This window comes from Lepidothrix coronata, unplaced genomic scaffold, assembly GCF_001604755.1.
Source record: "Lepidothrix coronata isolate B3197 unplaced genomic scaffold, Lepidothrix_coronata-1.0 Scaffold100, whole genome shotgun sequence".
Lineage (NCBI taxonomy): Eukaryota > Metazoa > Chordata > Aves > Passeriformes > Pipridae > Lepidothrix > Lepidothrix coronata.
The window spans coordinates 2,093,466-2,117,577 of NW_016690280.1; the positions used below are offsets into that span (position 1 = coordinate 2,093,466).

The 24,112-nt window shown below is 53.3% G+C and overlaps 1 protein-coding gene across 2 annotated transcripts in view; it reads right to left on the reverse strand.

The window, feature by feature from the left end:
* ABLIM3 (actin binding LIM protein family member 3) overlaps nt 1-16,566 on the reverse strand; it is a 53,314-nt gene extending 36,748 nt beyond the window's left edge. For both annotated transcript variants that reach the window (XM_017822980.1, XM_017822979.1), the window contains exon 1: nt 16,350-16,566. In XM_017822980.1, coding sequence (XP_017678469.1) covers nt 16,350-16,362 — 13 coding nt within the window. In that variant the 5' untranslated portion in view covers nt 16,363-16,566. The remainder of the gene's footprint in view (nt 1-16,349) is intronic.
* Between the last annotated feature and the right edge of the window lie 7,546 nt (nt 16,567-24,112).

Here is a 24,112-nt window from a genome sequence, read left to right on the forward strand (position 1 = left end):
TCACCAGGATCATCACAGCCCAAACTGACACTCCCAGCTCCCCAGCACAGGCAGCAGGGATGGGAGTGCTGTATTCCAAACAGCATCAGCCTTGGCAGCTGTGAGGGCCAGCATCCTAGCAGCACAGGTGAGGACCAAAACCCCATTCCATGAAAGGTAGTGGGAGGTTTTCCATGCTCCCACCAGCTCTCCAGCGGGGACCCACATCACCAGAGCTCTGCCACACTGATCCAGCTCTCTCTGCCCTCCCTGGAGTGCCCTAGCTGCATACTAGTTGCAAAAACAAGAAGATAAATCAGTGTGGCCCCAAAACCAAACAAAGCCCAGCTGATGTCTGGAATCTCCCTCCAGCCCTGAAGGAAGCTGGTAGCACCATGTCCCACTGGTCTAGGGCCAGCCACGTCCTCCCTGCAGCATGTCTCCACCTTCCCTTTCCCCTTCCACTAACACTAAGGCTTGGAAAGTCAGGGCAGCTGGCCCAGGGGTGGTCAAGACTCAATCAAGCCCAAGACAACCTTGGTTTCAATCCCAGGCACACACTGTTAAAGCCCCCACATGGGTTTTTGGCAACTGCTTCTCTCCTCTTTGCACACCCACAGCCCTGTGCCTTGGGCAAGCCCAGGATGCTCCAGAGGCACAGCCTCCTGTAGCTGCTCCTGCTGCCCTCATTGCCACCCCCAGCACAAAGACAAGGGCTGGGAATGGCCAGGCACAGCACTGTTTCTGAAGCACTTGTGTCTGAGCAGCACTGGCAGCAGGAAGCCACGATGTGCCGGGTTGTCCACATGGGACCACAGGATGGGAACGTCGCTGTTCCTGTAACTGCTCTGCCTTGGCAAACCATATTCTGGTTTCAGGCTGTCTGATAAACAGACTTGAGCTTGCACATACACAGACATCTGCCTGAGGCAAACAGCAGGACAGAAATGAACAAGCAAATTTGGCAAGTTTATGTGAATTAAATGTGCATTTAATTGAGATTTATAGTGGGGGTTGCAATAGCAATTGATTATCAAAATCAGATTATTTATGGGGGTTTAGCAGCTATACAGGAGATTAATGTTGTTTCCAGAATAAATCCTCAGTAAATGTATGTTTCCCCAGTAATCAGCTAATAACACGTCATCCTAATTATCTCATGAAAGGGACACAGAAATTCTGACAAATACTGAAAAGATACATTGTCATCTGCAAACTGGCACCAGAAGGCCACAAGCTGCACTCTGCCTCCAAACCACAGCTCCACTGGTGTCTTCCCACACCAGACCATGGGCAGGGGATATAGCCTTAGACCTCTACATGTCATAGGCAAAGACAAGATCCAGGATCCAGACTTTGCCCAAAGGCACAGGGAGGTTTTCACCCCAGGGGCCTGAGCCCAGCCAAGTCACCACAGTCACTTGCATGATGACAGGTGAGGATCTCAAGAGCAGAAACAGCACAGCTCCTAGGATGGAAGAGGAAGCTTATTCCCAAAAGGAAACATGTACATATCATACAACAACATACAGCTCTGTATTTGTATTTGGAGAGAGATTGTTTACATGAGCACGTAGTGACAGGACAAGAGGGATGGCTTCAAACTGAAAGAGAGCAGGTTTAGATTGGGTATTGGGAAGAAATTCTTGGGTGTGAGGGTGGTGAGGCCCTGGCACAGGTTGCCCAGAGAAGCTGTGGCTGCCCCACCCCTGGAAGTGTTCAAGGCCAGGTTGGACAGAGCTTAGAGCAACCTGGTCTAGTGGAAGGTGTCCCTGCCCATGGCTGGGGATTGGAATGAAATGATCTTTAAGGTCCCTTCCAACCCAATCCATTCTGTGATTCTATGATTCCTACAGTTTTAAACTCACTGCTAGAAGTGGTAGTGCCCTGTTCAACCCAAAGGGACTCTCTGTGCTGCAGCAGCTCCTCTATTTTCCTTAAGTAGTGTTTGTTCATTAAAAAATATTTATCACTCATTTTATTGAAACATCTCTGGCAGAAAGGGGCTAATAAAGCTGTGCCATGGAGCCAGCCCTGCTAGTTCCTCCCCCAACCCCTGCACAAGGTGCTGCACAGCCCCATTCTGAGCTGCTGGGGGCCACCCTATGCCCTATGCTTTCCTCTTCACGAGGACATGTCACAGCGATGTCCCTAAGGACTTCCATCCCAGGAAGGAGGCTGCAAGACAGCCCCTCTGAGGGGCAGGAAGGTGCCTTGCCGCTCCCCATGGCCAGGGCTAGCGCAGGACCACTGCTCCGGGATGCAGAGATGCTCTGGCAGTCACCATGGCAACCACAGTACACAGCCAGGCGAACAAAGCTGACAGCAGAGAAACAGAGAAAGGGAAGAGAAAAGGAAGGTGGGGTGGAGGGGGAAAAAAAAAGGAAGAAAAGCAAATAGTCTAAAGTCATGGAGCAAAGGCTGGGGCAGGAGGGAGTGATGGAGTGGGAAAACAACTGTTGTGGAAGATGGAGACATGCCTTCAGGCTGCTCACCTTGGGGTGACCTCCAGCCAAGTGACCCAGGTGCACTGAGTGCACCACTGAGACATTTTCTGTTGGCCCCACTGTCCCAGGAATCAGTTCCCAGTTCTGAGGCTATGCTGTGGATATCCTGCTACAGTGCAGGAGGTGGCACCTGCTAGAGACCCAGGAGGCTGTCAGGAGCCCTTCCACACCCTGAGGCAACTCCCAAGCCTCAAACTGAAGAGATTCTTAAGGTGATGGATGGGTGGATGCCAGGGCCAGGTTATTCAGCACCTTTCTTCTTCCATCAGCACAGATGGATTGGCTCAGCTTTTGGGCCACAGCACACCACATACATCATGCTAGTTCAGGGCTCTCCCACTCTGCCCTGGTTTTAAGGTCCAGGCACATTTCTCAGCCCAGCTGTGCCAGCTCTTTGTCCTGCTACCTTCCAACTGGAGCAGGGCTGCCTGCATCTCCTGAGCCCCCAAGAAGGCATTTTAGGTGTCAGAATACCAAGACCCTTCAGATTAATAGCCAGTTCCAAGCCTACAACAGTGGGCCATCTCCATGGCTGGTTGTGAAAGGAGCCTGGAGGTGCTGGAGGGCAAAGTACAGGACACTTAATTGCATGGCTTGGGACTCACCTGATCCCCTAACCCAAGGTCAGAGTAGGAGGTAGGGGTGCAACCACAAAGACACTGGCCCTTGAGCTGCAAGAACACGAGCTGCATCCACATGCTCCGCTCTCCTTTCTCTGCCCCACTTCAAAAGCAGAGAATTAAAAAGCAGACATCAGGGTTTGGGTCCAAAAGCAGCAACTACAACCTCTCTCAGCTGGAACGGAAAATAACATCCCACTTGGATGTTTATTCTAATGAAATAACAAATCTCAGAGGGAAGCTCCCCCTCTGCTGAGCCACCCTGAATGGTAAACACAGCCACTTGCAGGCAGAGAGCAATTGCTGAGGTGGTGCCTCAGCCCACCAGTCATGGGGACAAGAGTGGGTACCCAGGGAGCAGGAAGTGGTCAGTGGGCTTTGCTGTACATGGAAACCCGGCAGGAATAGGAGAAAGACTGATAAAACTCTCAGGAAAAGCACTGGGTAAAACAGCTCAGCCATTTTAGCGATGGGAAAATGAGAGGAACCACTGAAGTGATTGACACAGATGCCACAGGAGCTGCTGGTGCAGGTGATGGGCACCCAGAAAGCTGGTGCTGTGGGAGAGGAGGCCCTATCCCTGCTGTATCATGGGGATATCTCCACAGGTAAAAGCACACCTCTGCACCAGTGACACTCCCAAGAGGGCTTAATATCCCACTCAGCCACATTCTGAGCCTCAGCTGGTGGAACATGGGGTTGAGTAGCAACAGGGCCAAGAGATGCCAGTCAGGTCTTGGTGCTGGGCAAGGAAAAACCAGTCTGGGGGCAGTGAGTGATGTGGCAGGACAAGGTACACCCAGAACAATAAACTCCCATGAGCGCGCAAGGGGTTTGGCACACGTAATCCTCTCCCCTCCTCCTTCCCGCACTCGTGCTCTCCTTGGCTCCTGCACACGCCCAGAAACCCGACTTCAAAAGGAGGGGGGGCTGCCAGCGCGGGAAGCATCAGGCAGGCAGACACGGCTGTCTCCTGCTAAAAGCCTTTGGTGCCTTTCATCAGGGCTGGGGGAAAAACCAGCCTTCAGCCGTCAGGCCGGAGGCAAGCGGCCAAGCCCTGGCATCAGGTCCAGCTGCCCAGCAGCCCTTTGCCCCCGACACGGACAAGAGATTTAACCCTCCCTCCTGGACAGGGTGGGTTTAGCCTTCCCCATCCCACCTCCCTGCTCTACAAGCATAAATAAATCCATCTGTGTACAGTAAGCACCAGAGATCCTCTTAACCCTCCACACTCTCCGTTCCGGAGTCAGGGCTAAGCGCTGTCCTCCCGTGCTGTAGGCACAGGAATTGGAGCATTCCTCGTTAACAAACCCATTCATGCAGCTCAACTCACCCACACCGAGGTCACGGCTCCCTTCCCTGCTGAGATGTCCCTCCCAAGCCGAAGCGACAGTCTGTCCCCAACAGCCTCTGGAAGCCACTTCTCCCAGCTCCTCATTAGCGACAATTAACAGGCAATCAATGGGCCCAGCAGAGCTGGCACTTTCCAGGGAACAAGTCTCTTTTCAACAGGGGAAAATGAACACGTGCTCTGTTGTGCACGCTTTTGGTTAAATGAGCCAAAACCTGCCTGCCAAGGAACAGAATTATTTCCCAAACTGGACCCTTTATGCCACCTGACCAGCCAAGCGGGCAGTGAGGGCTGGGACAGCTGCAGGTTTCCTCTCCTGGCCAGTCCCCTCACTCTGGAGACCTGCAGGATGCTCTCAGCAGCCCAGTAAAGGGCAGGCGAGGTGGGAGCAGGGACCAGGGGTAGACATAGAATGGTTTAGGTTGAAAGGGACCTTAAAGAACATCTCATTCCAATCTCCCTGCCATGGAGAAGACCTTCCACTAGACCAGGTTGCTCCAAGCCCCATCCAACCTGGCCTTGAACACTTCCAGGGATGGGACAGCCACAGCTTCTCTGGGCAACCTGTGCCAGGGGCTCACCACCCTCACAGCCAAGAATTTCTTCCTGATATCTAATCTAAACCTAGTCTCTGTCAGTTTGAAACCATTCCCCCTTGTCCTGTCACTCCAGGCCTTTGTAAATAGTCTCTCTCCATCTTTCCTGAAGGGTCCTACAGGTACTAGAAGGCCACAATTAGGTCTCCCCAAAGCTTCTCTTCTCCAGGCTGAATAACCTCAATTCTCCATCCTTTCCTCACAGCACAGTTGCTTCATCCCTCTAATCATCTTGGTGGCCTCCTCTGGACTCACTGCACCAGGTCCTCCCTGTGCTGAGGACTCCAGAGCTGGGCACAGCACTCATGGTGGGGAGGGTGACAGGCACTCGCCAGCAAGGACTGTGCTGCTGGTTCAAAACCACCCACTGCTCCCCTAGAAGTTATTTCAGACCAGGTGAAAAGCTCCTCAGAGTCCACAGAAGCCAACCAGGGCAAGAGACACCTTTGCACCCTTCCCAAGGAGGAGGCTGCCCCAGGGTTTGGCAAAGGAGATAGGAAGAGACCTCAGCATCCACAGAGGGGGGCTGGACTTGGACTTCAGCTCCCATGCCACAGTGTTAAAAAAGCTGTGGGCTTGAGAAACACAGCAAGATGAGCACACACAGGAGCATGCTGATCCACCCTTTGCAAGAGGCCAGTGCAAGGATCAGGCAGCACACAATCTCCAGCTTCACCATCGCCCAGACTGGAGCCAGGCAGGGCCAACCCAACCCAGCCTCTGCTTCCCTGGGTTCTTGCCTAGCTGATGAGGAAGGGGAAAAAATAAAAAAGACAAGAAAGCAAGAGGGAGACAGCCTGGATACGACAGACTGGCGAGTCTGACAGAGGAGTCTTGTTAGCAGCATTTTTCCCTGCAGTTCAAGCAGTGGCAAAGCCAAGGAATGCTTCCCAGGAGCCTCCACCAATGAGTCCATTTGCACAGGGCTCTTTTATTGCCAGTGGCAGAACAGGGGTGGGCAGCAGCACTCCAGGGGTCCAGGAGGACAGATGGAGCAGTGCTGATGGCTCCTGCCACAGGACAAGCTCCATCCTCATCCCCCAGGATGGGAAGCTCTTGTTATCTCTCCAGATACCTTTCCTGCAGCACAAGGGGTGCATCTGACTCCACACTGTGCCTGCCAAAGGCTGAGCTTGGGGTGTTTCATCCTGAGGCTGCAGCATCCTGAAGAGAGTTCACAGAGCCTTGTGCCACTGGATATTCAGACACAGGTCTGGGCCAGCCAGGGGACAAGAAGGGGGCCAGGGATATGGGGATCAGCAAGGGCCACCTCAGACCTCCACCAGCTCTCCAGGGGAAGGGGAGGAAGGATCTGGCAGATCTCTAAGCTGACTAAGAGCTCTGAGTGCCCAGTGGCTCTGCTGTACCAACTGCAAGCCAAAACAATTAGCATTTCTTGGAGACACTCTGTGTAATCTTCCCTGAGTGATGGGTAGAGCTGCCACAAGCACAGCAAAGGGCCTGGAGCCACTTCCCAGGACCTGGGAGACGCTGTGCTGGCAGTGACGCACAGCAGAGCTGGGCTGTCCCACTCCAGGGGACTCCTGCCAGCGGCTCTGGGACTGCTGCTCCAGCCAGGCACTGGGGAACTGTGCCCTCACTGAGCTCCAGCCCCAGTCCCACCACCATCAGATCTCACCTCTGGGCCCTGCAAGCTGTCAGGCAGCAGAAAGCCAGGAGACAGAGCAGAGAGGCAGCTCTCAGCATCTTTCCTGGAGCACAGCCCAGGTGGGAAAGGCCACTGCAGGGAAATCCAGGGCCAGGACCGACCTCATCCATCAGCTCCCAGGCAAGGCGCTCAGCCTGAGCCTCGAGGCAAGAAAGGAGCACAGATGAGCCTGGAGCTGTTTGGGGAATCACGCAGGAGCAGCAGCTGCAGCCAGCCCTGGCCAGCCATTCAAGAGTCACGGATTATTTTTAACAGCTACTTGTAGAATGTAGTGAGTGCCTGCAGGAGAGACAGCCCAAGCTGATGCTCACCCCATCCCTCTCCCCAGCACGTGCAAGGCACATATCTCACAGCCAGGCTTTTTATAGGGTTTCCTGCTCCCGCTGGGCACGCAGCTCAGCGGCTCGGTATGACCACACCACCCCCTCCCTCAGTAATCACTCACATGCCGTTCACTAAAGTCTTTCCATTCCCTCTCTAGCTGTTTCCTCTTCTCTCCTTATTAGGGATCCACCTACCTATCCATCTTCTCATTCTCTCCCCCTCCATGGCTATTTTTAAGATGCCATAAAAGCTTTCAACGAGTAGCATCCTCAGGGATGAAAGGGATTTTATATGTAGCCCATCACAAGGAGCCATCACCACATAACTCACCGTGCAGGCAGTGACTTTTCTTTTTTCAAAAGCAGGGGAGGGGAGAACAGCCCCACTCAGTTCCTCAGCTCTCCCTGGCCAGCTCACCCAGAGCAGCTCTGCCAGGCACCTCCTGTTCCAGAAGGAAAGGATCAGGTCCAGCTCACTCCACTCCCAAGGTGGCAGCTGGGCCAGATGGTGGGGCAACAGTGCAAGTTCTCTCAAGTAGCACCTGAGTGTATGAAGGGATGGTTTTGCTCACTGGTAAGAGGCTCCAAGCTGGGGATCATCCAGCTTCATGCCTCAGCATCTGCCACCAGATGAAGGAGAGCCTCCTTGCTGAAATGATGGCTGTGGTTCTCCCTGTATGCCCACATTCCTGGAAGCTGCTCTACTGCTTGGTTCATGGTCAAGAGCTGAGGGAAATATCAGCAAAACTGTCTCCAAAGGCACAGCCTGCCTCAAGTACCAAGTCTCTGGCCACAGTCTGGACAGATAGGGAGGACCAAGGTTTTCCTGATCCATACAGGTACCATACCAACACCACAAACCCCTCTTTTCTCTCCTTCATCTGGTTATTCCCTGCAGAATAGCTGCCTTCCCCTTCTGTCCTAAAAGTCTGGCCAGAAACTTGACACACATACCAAAGACACCTCCTTACCCTGCCCCATCCACACCACCTGCACCCCAGTGCAGCCTGGTAGGAGCCAAAAGCAGGTTGCTGCGTCTCTGCCGCAGAGGAAGGAAGGCTCCCCGGTGCAAGCTGTCACACTGCCACTGCCAGCGAGGTGTGGGCACACTGACCCAGCCTCAGGACACAGCCTCGGCGACTGCCAGCTGGGATTAGGCTGTGCATAACCTGAGAGGCGTCCCGCGGCGCGCTAATGCGATGACACGCTCGGTGTCACCGGCGGGACCCGCGGGAGCACTTCTCAGCACGGGCTGGGTGTGCCTGCGACGGAGGCACCGGGTCCCCAGGAGCCTGAACTTGGTCACATCCCTCCCAGACGATGCTCGGGTGACGTGGCTATTTATAGCACAAGGGAGGTTAGATGGAGCTCATCTTACCTTGCTCCACCTTCTTCATCCTCTGAGCAGCGGGAGCTGATGCGGAAGGTGCCGAGGCAGAGGGGGAAAGCGGGAGATGGGGAGGGACACCCCAGGGCACAGCACAGGGAAGGAGGGTCTGCAGGGACCAGCGCTGAGCCGTGATCCGAGTGCAGAGGAGCGCCAGGGAAGCCTGTACTCTATCACACTCGAGGGCTGCTGCGATACGAGCAGAGAAAGAGAAAATCCGGAGCAGAGCTCCTGCTCAGGAGGCAGCAGAAGCCGGTGCCGAGCTGCATAGCCATGACCTGTCTCCCGTGGCCCTGCACAGGTTTCTGCCCCACGTGGGCTGCATTTGGGCTGGGTGATGAGAGCAAGTGGGGTCTGCACCACCCCTGGAGTGGCTTTGGGACCTCTGCTTGCTCCAGCCCCCACTTCTGTGGGCTTTGGCTTCAAGGAGAGCCTTCCCATGCCTTAGCTGTACTCAGCACCTGACCACTGATCTCTGGTTCACCATGGGGACCTGCTGTAGGTCCTTCTGGGAGCCCAGAGATCTCTTTGCTCCTGTAGTCACACACAAGCATCCTGGATGGTGCAGACCTTGCAGCCACCAAAGCCTGCTGAGAAAGTCACTCACTGCCCCAGCCAAGCACTGCTGCAGCCAGAGGTTATTTTACCAGGAAGAGCCCCCAGTGATCCAGTGCAGCAGGAGACAGGCAGGGCAGCAGCAGCTGCCAGACGAGCCCTGATCCAGCTCTCCCTCTTGGTCAAGGTAAGGAAGCCCCTTTTTTCAGAGAGGGGTTGCTGGTGGGAGGCAGCTGCCTCTCATGCAGCTCTGGGGCACGGATGGGCTGCATCTCCCAAAGCACAACAGCAACAATTTCACAGGCAGCTTCCTTCCCTCCTCCTTTTCTAATGGTTTTAGCAGGGAAAGGTCCTTGGCAGGAGGTGAAGTACAGCCTTGGGCCATCCACCCTGCTGGGGACCCTCTCTGCCTTCACTGAGAATCCAGGCTGGGGAGCAGCTGTGACTGGGAGATTCCCACCACAGCGCTCAGCAAGTCCCAGCAGCTGCTGCTGAGCCAGAGAGTGACCCACCCAGTCTTCTACTAACTTTAAAAACAGCTCCCCTTCACCACCAAGTGCATCTGGGCTGGGCAGGGCTCCCTGGGACACCTCTGCACAACAGGGTCCCCAGGGTGCAGGGGGTGGATGTCAGCAGAGAAGCGGCAAGATCTTGGAGAGAGATGATTTACAAGAGCATGTAGTGACAGGACAAGGGGGATGGTTTCAAACTGAAAGACAGTAGGTTTAAGTTAGGTATTAGGAAGAAATTCCTCCCTGTGACACTGTTAAGGCCCTGGCCCCGGTTGCCCAGAGAAACTGTGGCTGTCCCATCCCTGGAAGTATTTAAGGCCAGGTTGGATGGGGCTTGGAGCAACCTGGTCTCGTGGAAGGTGTCCCTGCCCATGGCAGGGGCTTGGAATAGGATGATCTTTAAGGTCCTTTCCAACCCAAACCATTCTGTGATTTATGATCTCTGGGGTTGGTAGTACAATTGGGGTGCTGGGAAGGACAGGCAGAGCCTTGCAACGTGCCTTTCACAAGCAAGATGCTACAAAAGTGTTTCTGAAGGGGGCTGTACCACAGGGCCTGGCACGTGGACTTTGGAAGCTCACACTGAGTCCTGGTTTACATTATGCCTGTCTGATCTCTGCAGCCTGGCCATGTGTGCCTGAGAAACAGTCACATAACTCACTGCTGTGAGAACAGGTCGAACCCTGAAACTTAAACTTTGATTGCAACGGACTCAAGCTGGGCTGAGGAATGGCTCTGGGACTGGCATTGCACCAGCAAAGCCCTTCTTGCCCCAGAGGACTGTAGTGCTCTCCAAGATGTGCCATTTGTTGCCAAGAAAGAATAGAAGCCAATGGGATGGCTTCAAAGCCTCAAGCACCTGCTCCCCTCTTACACTGTCCTGTTCCTTAGAGAAACATTTCCCCAAGGAATTGTCCTCGTCCAAGTTGAACAACTGGACAAGTCTCAGAAAGAAGATGATTCAAAATCGAAATGGAGTAAAATGTCCATGAACAGAAAAGCAAATGATGCCTGGGGCTCAGAGGACCTTGCCAGGACAGAAAGGGCAAGAAGAAAGGAAGGTCAGACAGGCTGTGTAAGGAAACCAGAGTACCAGCTCCTTTTTTTTACCACAAGCTCTGCCTCAGGCAATGGAGAAAGCACATCAATTCCCAGGCCAGGGCTTATGGCTGATACTGATAAAGCATTCAGAAAACTATACCTGAGCTGAAAAATGCACATATAAACTGTGGCCTATCAAACACCTGAGCCACCACCAAATAAACGGGAACTGTGCATAGATCAGCTTGGTCCTGTTAATCTTCAAGACAGCCCTTTCCTAGAAAGCAGGACATGTCCACTGGGGCTGTGCAGCAGTGCACTCCAGCTCTTCTACTTCCCCAGTGATGTACTGAGCCCACAGACTCCAGAAGCAGAGGAGCTGGGCACAGGAGAACTTGGGACAGTCTGTCCTCCAAGCAAGAACCACCTTCCCTGCTGCAGGCTGCCAGTCACCCTGCCAGCCTTGCCCTGAATGGCTCACAACCAAACTTCCTGAGCCTGAGGCATCTGGACTTGGGCTCTGCCTTCCCTATACCCACTGTGGTCACTCCTCATTCCCTTTCATCTTTCAAAGATGTCCTTCTCCCATACTCTCCACCCAAGTTCTTGCCATCACCAGTTTATCCCCAGGATACTTTCTGGAGGTCCTGCAGTGCTCACAACTGAGGCACTGATGTATTTAGACTAAAAATATCTAATTATACATTCCAACCACTTCCTTATGGCACCATTATGACAGGACTGCAGGGACTGGCAGCAACTTGGCGGGTTTGCCTTCCCTCCTTCTCAGCTTTGCAGAGAGCAAAGGCAGCACCACACGGACTCCTTGCTGATACCAGGACAGCCTGTCATTAGTCCAGCCTGCTGGCATCACAAATACCATTATCTGACTAAACCAATCATCACTTTATCACTAGAAAATGTGCTGTTTATTTTATAAGAGCATGGTAGGCCCTTGAAATAATTCAATTGCTTCAACTGATCTTACAGCACGCACTCCACTGGCCTGCAGGGCCACTTTCCATGGCTTCTGCTCTTCAAAGGGCAAGCTGCCAAGAAAAAGGGTTTGCAGGAGAGCCTGAACGAAGCTTGGGGAGAGAACAGAGTCCATCCACCAGCCCGAGGACAAAGAGATGCTGCCTGGGATCTGAATTTTCTGGCACCTAAGCAAATGCAATGGATGATTGTCCCTTTGCTAGGCTGCCTAAGAGAACCAAGGGGACAATTTGTATTTGATTGTTTGTGGTGGCAGAGTCAGGCTTGGGTATTAATTGAGAGGACCAAAATGTGGGCAGAGAATTTGGGAGTTTCCCTTGGTGCCCAAATTCTGCAAAATACACTGCTCATCACATCAACAGGCTGATCCCTCTGGATTCACTGCACTTCTGAGCACAGAAATAAACCTCCGTGTCCTCCTCAGCAGGTCCTGCCCCACAGGGTGGGGAGACCTGATGAATCACCCACCTGCCGAGCAGAGCTGGAGCTCCCAGAGATGTGCAGCACCACGTGATTCCTCTTTAATTACACAGGGACTTAATAGAGTTTGCTGGTAAACACCTTGTAACCACATGTGCCTGGAGATTACCGGGTAATTATGCTTAGTGGATCACGATGTAACAGGGAGCATGATTTAGGAAAGACAGAAATAACCAGGCAAACACGCTACATTCGTCAGTAGCTGTCATGCAGCCTTCCTGCCCCAATGCTTAGCTGTCTAGCCTTTCCTCATGTCTCCTTCCCTGCCTTTCTGAGAGTAGGGGAGCCCCTCGGCAGGAATTTGAGAGGTGCCAGGGATTGGGATGGTCTGGGGAAACTTTCCACTTGGCATTCCAAATCCCCTGCAAGAGCTCTCCATGCTCTGACAGGCTGTCAGCTGCTCAGAGGAAGAAGGATGGAGGATAAACGGTATTGGCTCACCCCACCCTGACTTAGTTTGCCACAGAGACAGATTCTGGCCTTCCTTTCCAAGGGTGCATGCTGGACACAAAAAGGAATCTGGAAGATCTCTGGTTTGTGAGCCAGTCCCAGTCACCCACTGCCACACTGATTTAGATCCTGCCAAACCTGGTTCGACCCAGGAGCTCTCCGGGGTTTCATGTCCCCAGGAGTTGTGATGCCGTTGCTCAGACCAGTGTGGCCCAGAACAAGGGGCACCTTGCTCCTGACAAGATCAGTGCCAAGACTTTCAGCAGCCCCTCTCCTACCCCAACAGAGTTGGAGCAAAAGAAGAGATGATGTGTAAATCCCATGAGGCCCACCAGGATGACCCCTTCTCACAGACACCAGTCACTTTGTGGACCTGCAGCACCCAAAACTGATGGCTCCCTCCAAAACAGCAAAAGGGATTATTCACACTCACTTCAGAGAGTCTTAAATCCTCTGGGCAATGACAGCTTCAACCCTTTGCCTTTTAATGAGCACAAACACAGCATCAGTCCTGTTAAACTCTCTGCACAGATTCCAAGGGAGGTGTTGAATGCAGACATAGGAGATTTTAGGGGGTGATTTTAAGGGATGTTCTCTTGGGCAAGGGTTTGTACTACAAGTCCAGCTTCACTGGAAATGCCAAGCAGCACTGATAGGACTGTTTACTAACATATGAATTAATTTGCAAACAATTAGTAGTGCTAACCAGAGTGAGAGGCAGTGGTAGCATAGCTAATGTACATACCAGCACTGTGCCCTCCAAATGCTCACTGCACACCCAGCCAGCACCCCCTGCACCCTCAGGGCCATCTGATCTGCTCTGCAGCCTTGGGATATGAGTTTATGCCTGAGATCAAGGGCTTTTTCCTCTTCATCTTAAAAGCAAGATTTCTATATGGCTTAGCCTTCATTACGGGAGAGATGATGACATGGGGCCTCCAACCCTGGGCCCCATACCAAGGTGAAAAGCAAACCTCTGTCCACTCAGCAAGTGTGCTGTGCATGGAGCATCTCCAGAGATACATCTGTAGCCCAGCAAATCCTGCCCAGGGCTCCTGGAGGCTTCACAGATAGCTTTGCTCAAGAGCATGGCTTAAGGCCAGCCATGGCCCACAGCCACAGGTTTCCTGCCTCACATCAACCTCAGACAGGAGAGAAGTGTTAACAAAATGCACCAAGCAAAATGGAAAGGAGTGGTGGGAATTCACAGATCAGATGGTGGCATTTTATCCTCAGCTGCAGCATCTCATCAACTTGCCAGCCCCAAAATTTTAGTGCTGCAGCCACAGGTACATCTGTACATCATCAGGCCTTGCACAGTCTGGCTTCATCATCTATCCTCCTCCTCTTCCAGTGCCTCCCTCTCTCCTCCCATCTGCACAGGCAGGGTCCTGTGCACCAGAGGGAGACCAGACTGGGGAGGTTGGAGTGTCCCTGAGCCCGCTGGTGGATCCCACCACATCTGAGCCCTCAGTCACCACAGGGGATGGGGGGAAAAACATATAAAAAGTCAAAGAACAGAGCAGCAGAGCTGGCAATGCCTGGGAGGGCTGGCAAGCCTCCAACAACAAGTGGCACCAAGCTCACCTGAGCTACTGGACACTTTTTGTACCAAAGGGGTACAAAAGGCATGGCAGGTCACAGCCAGGGAGCATCAGTGGAGGAACAGAGATGGCACAGAGAACACTGACACAAGGATCCTGGGCTTTGTTTTTTTTTACTCATGGAGAGACAGATTTGAGGGATGCAGGCTGGGAAGGGATGTGCAGAGCTCAGCGAGGCAGCATCAAGAGGGGAGAGACAGCTTTTAGCAATGTTCACACCAGCCACAGAACATGCTGACGGGAAGAGGTGGCCCCACACCCCTGCTCACAGAACCAGCTGGGAGAAGATCGTGCCATTGCTAAGAAGAGATGAGCCAGCATTTGGGTATGGCAAGCCCTGCTTTGAGAACCTCAGCTACTGGGAAAATGTCTGGAAGCCTAACAGGGCAATGTCCACTGCCTTGCAGGGTTTGCACACCCCTTCTACCTAGTGTGGTCCCAAAGGGACATGGAGTAATCCATAAATAATCAGCCCATGGCACAGTAAGTGATCAGATGTCACAGAGTTGCCAAACCTTTACTAAAATACATGCCTACTTAGACCGAGGTAATGGCAATATTTAAGTAAAGACTGCAAAGCCATCCAAAGGGCTGGGCAACAGCCATGGGAGCAGCCTGCTGCTGGTAAATCCAGAAGCTGAGGCACAGCTGAGTGAGGCGCCCAAGGCCACAGAGCAAGGCAGCAGCAGAAGGAGGAGCAGCTCCCAAGGGACTCCCAGCTCTGTGCTCACTGCCTGCCCAGTGGCCTCCTCCCGTGAGTCACGTCAGAGCAACGGGCAGGCAGCACGTTTAGTTCCCTGGCATCTTGCTGTGTGTGGGAGGACCCAGCTGAAGGAGTTTTGCAGCACAATCAGATAGTTATAACACACCAGTGCCATAAACAGCCCTTATCTCCATCAGCAGCTAAGCCAGCTATTAAGAGCTGGAAAGGAATCCCAAAAGGAACCAACACGCATTTGTCAAAATTGGCTTAGAGGAAGCTTAACAGTCCCACCTGACCACAGTGGTCACGACACTGACACCACAGCCCTCTCAGCACCGGACCAGAGCTCATCACCCAGAGGAGCAGAGGGAGGACCCTTTGTTATCAGGCATCCTACAGGCTCAGAAAGAATCAGTCCCTATTGTTTCCTACCTGGGCAGCGCTAGCCCTGGTCCCCCGGGAAGGGGGCTTGCTCCTGTCCCAGGTGTGGCTTGTGCAAAGGGCACCTGGAAAGTTTTCTTGCCTCTGACACAGCCCAACAGAGCTGGAATCACCTGTTCTGTTGCCTTGCAGCGTGCCAAGGCATTTTTCACGGTGTTTTGCTTGGGAACCACCCCAAGCCCTCGGATTGAGAAACCTCAACACGCCAGTGCAATGGAGAAGTTGCTGCTCTGCTGCTTTCTGCCTGGGGGAGTGCTCCTCTCTTCACACAGCCTCCAGGACCCACGGGAGAGGGTGGGGGGGCTTCCCTGGATAGGTTATCCCGGGATGAAGCCCCTCAGGTGGCCATCAACATCAACTGCTTTGCCTGTAGGCTCACTGCTTTTAAAGGAAGGGATCAAAGCTGTGCCAGTGAGGTGGGTACAGCTGTCACACATCACATCAGTGAGGAAAGAGAAATTGACTGTGACTTGATCAAACCTGATCAATCCTTCCAGACTTTGCAACAAGGACACAAAACCAGAAGTGACCAGACTAGTACCAGGTGCCAGGTCTCATCTTATGCAGCACATTTCCAGGCTCTGCTTCTTTAGAAATTCATACATAGCGCATGAGTGCCACTGTCCCTGTCTCACACGCACAACAGAAACACCCACATCCCCAGCTGCAGAAGGTTCATGTTTTTCAGTATTGCACCTGTGCTTTGCTCAGGTCCCTGGTTTCTGGGTCCCTCCTTACCCTGCTCCTCCTCCCCATCGGCTCCTTCCTGCATGCCCGTTTGTCCACAGGCACTGGCAGCAGCAAGTGAGCCTGCTGCCTGTCAGAGCGCTCCTGGCTCCCTCTCACCATGTTGCGTATCGACATTTTAGTCGATGATCTGCCCTCCAAACCCCAGAAATACAAGCCAAGAAAAGTACTCAGTGGAGATAAGCACCACGGCTCAGCCCACATGAAAGACAGGCCAGGAAAGCCAGACCCTGTCAGAAAGCAAAACGCAGGCAGGAAAATAAACCAAAATTCCATCCCACTAGGCTTGTCAACGCTGTTATGACATTTTCTTTCCAATTCCTCCCAGCCAGATCGGCGCGGTATCAGCCCCATTCCAACAGCGAAGGCGAGAGGAAGCCGTACTCACTGCTAGTGCTCATCCTGCCGGTCCTCCCCTGTCCTTCTCATCCAACAAAGGGGCAAAGATGCTCTTTAAATCCGCTTTTCTTGACGGCCCCCGACCGCGGGAGGAGGCTGCCTCTCTCCTTTCCCAGAAGAAATATTTCCGTGCGATCCGCCGGCTATCACATCCCACGGCGGCTCCCCGATCCAGCGCGGCTGTCCCCAGGGCTGTCCCCAAGGCTGCGGGATGCCAAGGTCACGGCTGCCGGCGGCAGGGCGGGGGCGCGGCGGGGAGGGAGGGGGGCGCCCGGGACCGGCCCGGGCGGGAGCCCCGGCGGAGCCGCGGGTGCCGGGCGAGGCTCGGCCATGCACTGCGGAGCGCGGCCGCGGCCGCTCCGCTTATAGCGGGTGTGGAGCGGCGGCGGGGCCGCGCAGCGCCGGCACCGCCCCGCCCCGCCCCGCCCCGGCGGCACCGCCCGCGGCCGCGACCGGGCCGGGGGCCGGGGCACTGCGGGGGCGGCGGCTGCCGGGACACGGACCGGGACACGGACCGGGACACGGACCGGGACATGGAGCCGAGCGCGGACCCGGGGTCGCACTGCCTGTCCTGCCTGCAGTCTTGCCCGCTGCCCTGCCCAATGTCCTGCTCTGTCCTGCCTGCAGTCCTGCCCACTGCCGTGTTTTGCCTTGCTCTGCCATGCCCTGCCCGCTACCCTGCCTGCAATCCTGCCTGTTGCCCTGCTTGCTGCCCTACCTGCAGTCCTGCCCACTGCTATGCTCTGCCATGCCCTGCCTGATGCCCTGCCTGCTGCCTTGCCCTTCCTGCAGTCTTGCCCACTGCCCTGCCCGCAGTCCTGCCTGCAGTTCTGCCCGTTGCCCTGCCCTGCCCTGCTCTGTTCGGCCCACAGTCCAGCCCTGCCTGCTTCCCTGCCCTTCCAGTTGCCCTGTTTTCAATCCTGCCATCAGCGCTGCCTGTAGTTCTGCCTGTGCCTCTGCCTGTAGCTCTTAAGCCCCTCGGCTGGTCCCTCCATGTCACAGGGCTCCCACCCAGCCCTGGGTGACACCTGCTGCCGGCCCCACACTGCTCACTCTCCCTCTTGGTCCTGCAGTGCCTCAGCATCCAAGAAATTCCGTTCCAGGATAGAGACGGGGGGAGGCGGAGGGATACAGTTTATGAAGAAAACTGAATTTCCTCTAGTGCAAGGGTTCCCTCCCGCAGCTGTCCAGGCTGGCACTCATGGCTCTCCTGGCAGCCTGAGTGTCTGTCCCACGCCAGGACCAGAGAGGGAGCTGTGGGTGTCTGCATGGCTGCAGGATGGAGAGGGGGCTTTCCTCTCGATATCAGCAAGCAGCCTTCTCTGCTGGCATCAGGATTCCTGGAAGAGCTTCAAAGCCCTCAGCTCCTTGTTTCGTCGGTGAGACGGCTCTCTATCAGTATAAAGCCATACCCAGGCTGCTCCCCAGGCGCCTGCGGAGATGGGGCTGTGCCCGCCTGCCTGTGGAGCCCCCGAGAAGCTGTGCTGTGATTCCAAGATGTGAGCTAATGAAAGAGGTTTTTCATGCAGCATGACAGGCGCCGCATCTCTCCCGCTCCTGGGGCTGGAATGCCGCTCAGAGAGGGCCTTTTGCTTTCCCTTTCTCTTGCTGTTTTATTTGCGGCAGCAGATGTTCGCGGTGACGTGACAAGACAGGTAGCTGGTCGTGTGAGCTACGCCTGTGCTGCCAGTGATACAGCCTGCTCTCTGCAAGCCTTGCTGCCTGTCCCCTTTGGCTGTCCCCTCCCCAGCGGTGTCAGGTGGCTGAGAAGAGCAGGACTAACAGTGGGGGTGGGAGCCTGGAAGTTCCTGTAGGGCTGGGGGGAACAGAGCTGCTGATACAAGAAGGGTGGAGCACGTAGTGACAGGACAAGGGGGAATGGCTTCAAACTGAAAGAGTAGTTTTAGATTAGATATTGGGAAGAAATTCTTCCCTGTGAGGGTGGTGAGGCACTGGCACAGGTTGCCCAGAGAAGCTGTGGCTGCCCCATCCCTGTTAGTGTGCAAGACTGGCTTGGATGGGGCTTGGACCAACCTTGGATAGTGAAAGATGTCCTTGCCCATGGCAGAGGGGTTGGAATGAGATGATCTCTAAGTCCCTTCCAACCCATGCCAGTCTATAATTCTATGATGGTTCTATGATACAGTCCAGTGGGATGGCTTGAGCTGTCCCACAGTGCTGATTTGGAGCCCTTTGTGCAGTTTCCCTGTGCCTGAGGACTGTCCAGGTGTCCCCTTCTCGAGGGGAGAGCTCAGGACCCCCTGCTCATGTGTCTCATATCAATAACGCCCATTCGAGGAGTCAATTAAGCAGACACGATGTGAGCTGGTCCCCACGGTTCAGCAAACTAATTGAGCTTCTTCCACTGACCTGGTTTCAAAATCTTGTTAACTTGCTGCCTTCAGAACAACTTGAAATTTCAAGCACAGACACGTTGGGATTGCAGAGACCTTCAGAGGAGGACAGGGTGCTTTGGTGGAGCTCGGGGGGCAGTGCAGAACCTCTTCTCCTTTGTCCCCCCCAGCTGGGTGGTCCTGGCTCTGCAGAGCTGCACCATGGGGAAGGGGGAGTGGGCACTGCCAGCGGGGCCAGTGGGCAGGGTCTCAGGTGCTTCCCGTGGTGGGATCTTTGAGTTTTGGTACTGGTGAGATGGCAACAAGGAGCTCTAATCCTCATCACCTCCCCACCTCAGCCAGCAGCTCCTGAGGAGGGAGTTGGCCCTGTCCATGTTGTGGGGCAGTGGCCGGAGCCCCTCACCACCAGCACTGTCCCAGGGTGTTTTGGAAATCCCATTTCCTTTTCTTTGTTTGAGGAAACTGGCTGCAAAAGCTGCCATAAAAGGATGTTAGGGATGCCTGAGACAAGAATTCAGAAGTGAGGAAATGTCAGGATGTTAACGCAGCCTCCTTTCATCCCTTTGTGTCTGTGCACTGCAACACACTTTTCCACAGCAATTATTAGATGCGTATTTTTCCCACAAAGCGCCTTCTTCATTCAGCACCTGGCATGTCCCACAGAGCTCAGGCTGGGAAGTGGAAGGTGCTGCCTGCAGGACCCCACATCATTCAGTGAAAACAGATACAGTAGTGATGAGAGTAAGAGGACAGAAGGAAAAAAAGTGCTAATTTAATTTCATTTTGCTGATGGCTTCCCTGGGCACTGGGTTTCTTATCCGTGCCTCTGTGCTCTTGTGAGATACTGAGAGTCACCTGAACCAAACCTTCCCCCCCCACGGGGGGGAACTCTGTTCCTTCTTTCCCTGATGCCTGACTGGAACACCAGCTGGCTGATCGCTGGAAGAGGTGGAAGTATCTGACTGCGTGTGGAATCACCAGGAGTTGGGCTCAAAATGTATCTTTTGCTACACCAGCAGTAGGAATTCTGAGAAATCAGACTCACCGCCTGTCCTGCTGGAGTCTTGGGAAGCCACCAGCTGTGTGTTCCCATGTGAGGCTGTGCTCAGCCACCGTCCCTGTGAAGGGATGTTGGTCCCCAGGGCTGGAGGGCAGCCCCCATTCTGCCCCCTCAGATCAAGGTGTCTGAAGAAAACCCCCAGAGAAGGGGCTCTCTCCTCACTCCTGTGTGACTTGGGGACCAGGTGAGGAATGGTGAGGCTACAAGGGAAATATCGGATAGCAGGTCCCAAGGCCAGGAGAGACAGGGTTAGGAGAAGTCAGAGTGTTAAAAAATCACATAAAATCTCTGTCCTCAAGGTGCACGGGAGGATGGTCCATCAGCAGCCTTAGCTCTGGCTTTTCTGGTTCATTTGAAGCCGTAGCATCCCTTCCAGCACACCCGGGTACAGACACACTCACATACATGTTTGCAAACATGCAGTCACATAGACCAGCTTTCAGAGGTCTACCTATAGGAGCCCCAGGCTTTCCACCCACTTTCCCCTTCAACTGGAAGTCATTTTGGTGCACAATCTTTGCTGCTGGGCACTGAGAATCACTGGAGGAGTGGAAATGCCTTGGCCAGAGATCCCAGCTGCAGCCCTTGCCCCGGGGTGCTGTAGCACAAATGTGTCTGTCTGTCCCTGAAGCACCAGCTGGCCAAACGCATCCCTGCCAGCCTGAGCCCCCGGCAGACCTCCTGCATGTGCACTGGCAGCAAAAGGCTCTCCTTTCTCAGCAAGAAGATTTAAGTCCAAACAACAGCAGTGAGATGCCCGTGGGGACCCCGGCGAGGCACAGCCCAACGCCTCGCACGAAGCAGTGGGCAGGCTGCAGAGAAGAAGGACTCTGACTCATCACAAGCTGGTGACATTTTCCAAAAACAGCCTTTAAGTCCAGGGCTGTAATGTTCCCAGAAGGCAGCAGAGAAGCCTAAGGGGACTGGAGACCCCATTATAGCACAGCATAATGGGTATGGTCTGTGTCAAGGGATGGAGGCAATTCTGCCTCGCTGGGCAGTTCCCCATCCATATTTCTCTTCTCTCCTGCATCCCCCATGAGGTGAGATCTGGCAGAGGTAAAGTCAGGAGTGGTCAGATGCTGCTGCCCAGTGCCCCAGTGCAAAGCCAGCCTCACTCTTCTGGTGATGACAGAATTACTTTCCACATGATGAAGATGAGCATTTTACTTTGTGAGTCCCTGGACCACATAGTAACTGGGACCAGAGGCAGTGAACTAGGCAGTGAGTGTTTTAAGAGGGGACCCTGATGCCTCATCCAGTACAGGACCCCACTCCTCCTTCTCAGTCACAACAACCACCAAGTCATTTGCCAGTAGTTTGGCTTTTTTCCAGTTTACAAAGCAGCAAAACAGCCCTTCCCAGCAATTCCCTGCGTCGGCAGGAGGAGACACAGACTGGCAGAGGCAGATGTTCCCCAGGCTGCCTGCATTAAAGTGATAATCAAATGATAGATTATTTTCAAGCAAACTCACATTTTCAGTCATTAATTTTAGTGCTGTGCAAATAGTTTCAGCAAAAAAAATAAATACCCAGACAGTGGAGAATGGTTGGGATCTGGATCTGGTCCAGGCAACGCTGATGCACCACAGCCCATCTGTAACCTGTAGCAATCCTGCAAAGCAGGAAGGGATGGCCACATCCTTTGGCTACATCTTCCTGCACATGAGGGCCTACAGGCCCTCTGGCATTATCCATCTTATCATCACAAAGGCTGCGTCTCTAGGTCAAATGCAACAAATTTCCCAAACCAACAACAGATGACTGAAAACAAGTGCTGAAGAAGCTCTAGAGTGACTCTTCCTGCATGTTAGGAGTGTTCTCCTCCCCTCCTGGAAATCAGGACAGCGGGAGAGAGGAGGTGCTGCATGACCTAGACTAACTGAGTGATGGCAAAGGCCTTAGGGCATTGAAAGTTGGTGTCTGTCCTAAAACCTGCAAGTCTTTCACCCTCCAGCCCTTTGAAGAGCTCATGTTCCTGCACAGGAAAAGTCAAGGAGCAGGCTGTTGTGGCATGCAGCAAGGCTGGGGCTCCTAGGCAATATCTGAGCTTATTGCCTGAGGCTGGGCATCTCAGGGCTGCTTTGGTTCCCTTTCACACTCTGCATGGGTTGTTTTCCCTTTTGCATGGGAAGCTGAGTCTGTGTGCACTGAGGGGACACACCAGGGACGGCCACCCTGTAAAGCCCAGCTGGCAGCTCCTGCCAAGCAGCATCAGCAAAGCAATGCAAAGGGAGTTCTATACCAGCTGCAGCTCTGGCCCCGAGGTACCTGACCTGCTTTCCCATTGCCAACTATGTTTCAACCCATTAAAGGTCATGGGAAGTTGGGGTTATTTTTAGTTTTCCCTTTTAAGTTGCCCTGAAGCAGCAAGAACTGATGGAAGAAGAAATTTCCTCCCTTCAGTCAGCAGTTTGGTCAGGATCACGAGATGTTGTTAATGGACAGCCTTGCCCATCATGAGCCACCTGTGAGAAGCCCAGCCCTGGGACCTTGGCACTCATGGAAGCTTCCTGGCACACCTCCCATCTTCCCAGAGCTCCCTGGGGAGCTCAGAAGTAGCAATTCACATTGGCAAATGCTGTTTCTTTCTTATTGCTGGAGTAGCATTATCACAATAGTTTGGTTTTCCTTTTGTTCCTCATATCTTTTTCATGGGAAAACTAACAGTTGGGTTGATTCCAGAAGAATTTAGGGGACCTTCAGCCTGGAACATGGTACTCCTTGCTCTAGGGACTGGCCAGGTCTCCAGACCTTGGAGGAGACCAAACGATGTAATTAAGGAGAGATAATTTCTTTTTGCAATTCTAAGCTGCAGAATGGCTTGCCCCAGGTAAGCAGCAGGTTATCTCTTTTCTAGGAAATATCTCTTTTTTTTTTCTCTCCACAGCCTAAAAATGGAATGCAGACACTTAAAATAAATTCCCGGAGAACACCACTGAGCAAACACAACAGGCTTTGAATCAAAGTGTTTGGATTAATTAGCTTAAACTGAAAGCTTTCATTCTGATTTCAGCCTCGGCTTTATGAACAAAAAATTAAAGCAGCAAAGCTTTGAAAGTTGAAAAATCAAAATGTTCCACTCTGAAAATATCAAAACAAGATACTTAGCCTTACTGAGCTGCTTTGTTGCTTTCTGAAAGGAAATGGCATCAAGACCAACACCTTTACAAGCAGCTTGGATCATTAAGAGCTTCAGAAAAACCCCTAGATCAGCATAAGCAATTAATTTCTTAATTAGTTTTTCTCATTTTCTTCCAGAGGGAAGTCTAAAAATATTGATTTTTTTTCCAATTTATCAAAAGATTTCTTTAAATATGATCTCCTCACTGTATGGTTAAGCTTGAGCTTGAGCTGTGGGAATTAGATGTAGTGGTTCATGTGAATTCACTTTGTCGTGTTTCATTCTCCTTCCTTGTCCTGTTTATTTCTGTTTCAATGGCAAAATGGGAACAGGGTAAAAGCAGAGTCAGGGGAGGATAATAAAGGCAAAGAGAGACTAGAAGGGAGAAATACAGGGAAATCGAAAATTAAAATGAAATACTTTGAAAGTCTCATTTTCTAGAGACATTTCCAAGCGAAACACATTTCCTTTGGAAACCTCTCTGAGGAGAACAACTTTGATGTTTTGAGCAGTTTTTCCTTCTGATTTTCAATCAGCTCTATCCGAGGCAGCACCTGAATGAACCTTGGCTGCATGTTCCTGGCAGGCTTTGCCTGACGTGTTACCTGACCCAGGGTGTCATTAATACAGGAACAATAAAATCACCTCTGGAATTGCGCGTGGCCTCACTGACTGCTCACTACCGAGTCAGCAACTGGCAGCTCCCAGCAGTCCTTTGCAGATGGGCTCCACAAAGTCATCTTCACTGGAGATGTCCTCCTGACTGGGCTCTTGGGTTCCCGTTGCTGCTTCAGATGCTGGTCCCCTATTTCGGAGCCTGCCCTCGTTTTTCCTGGCAAGCCCAGCTCGGCAGCCCCACAGCGCTTGGGGTTGTTTTCCCACCCCATGGTCCAGCCTGCGGAGCAGGTGCAGCTGCTGGTGCGGAGGGTTGGGGGCAGCAGGGCTGGGAACTGGCTCCAAACCCGTTTTTGCGATGTTGGGATGCTGGTGGCACGGTTCCTGCTGCCATCTAATGGCTCTGACAGTTAATATCCAGGAGGGAGAGTCCGGCTGCGCTGTGCACTCCCGGCAGGGTAGTGTCAGCCCATGAGCTCTCCCCAGGGCTGCTGGAGGGAACACGGAGCCCAAAACACAGCATGACGTCCCTATGGTGACACTGGCCATAGAGGGGAGAGCAGGAGTCAGGCATTCCTATTGCAAAGCTTAGGACAAGC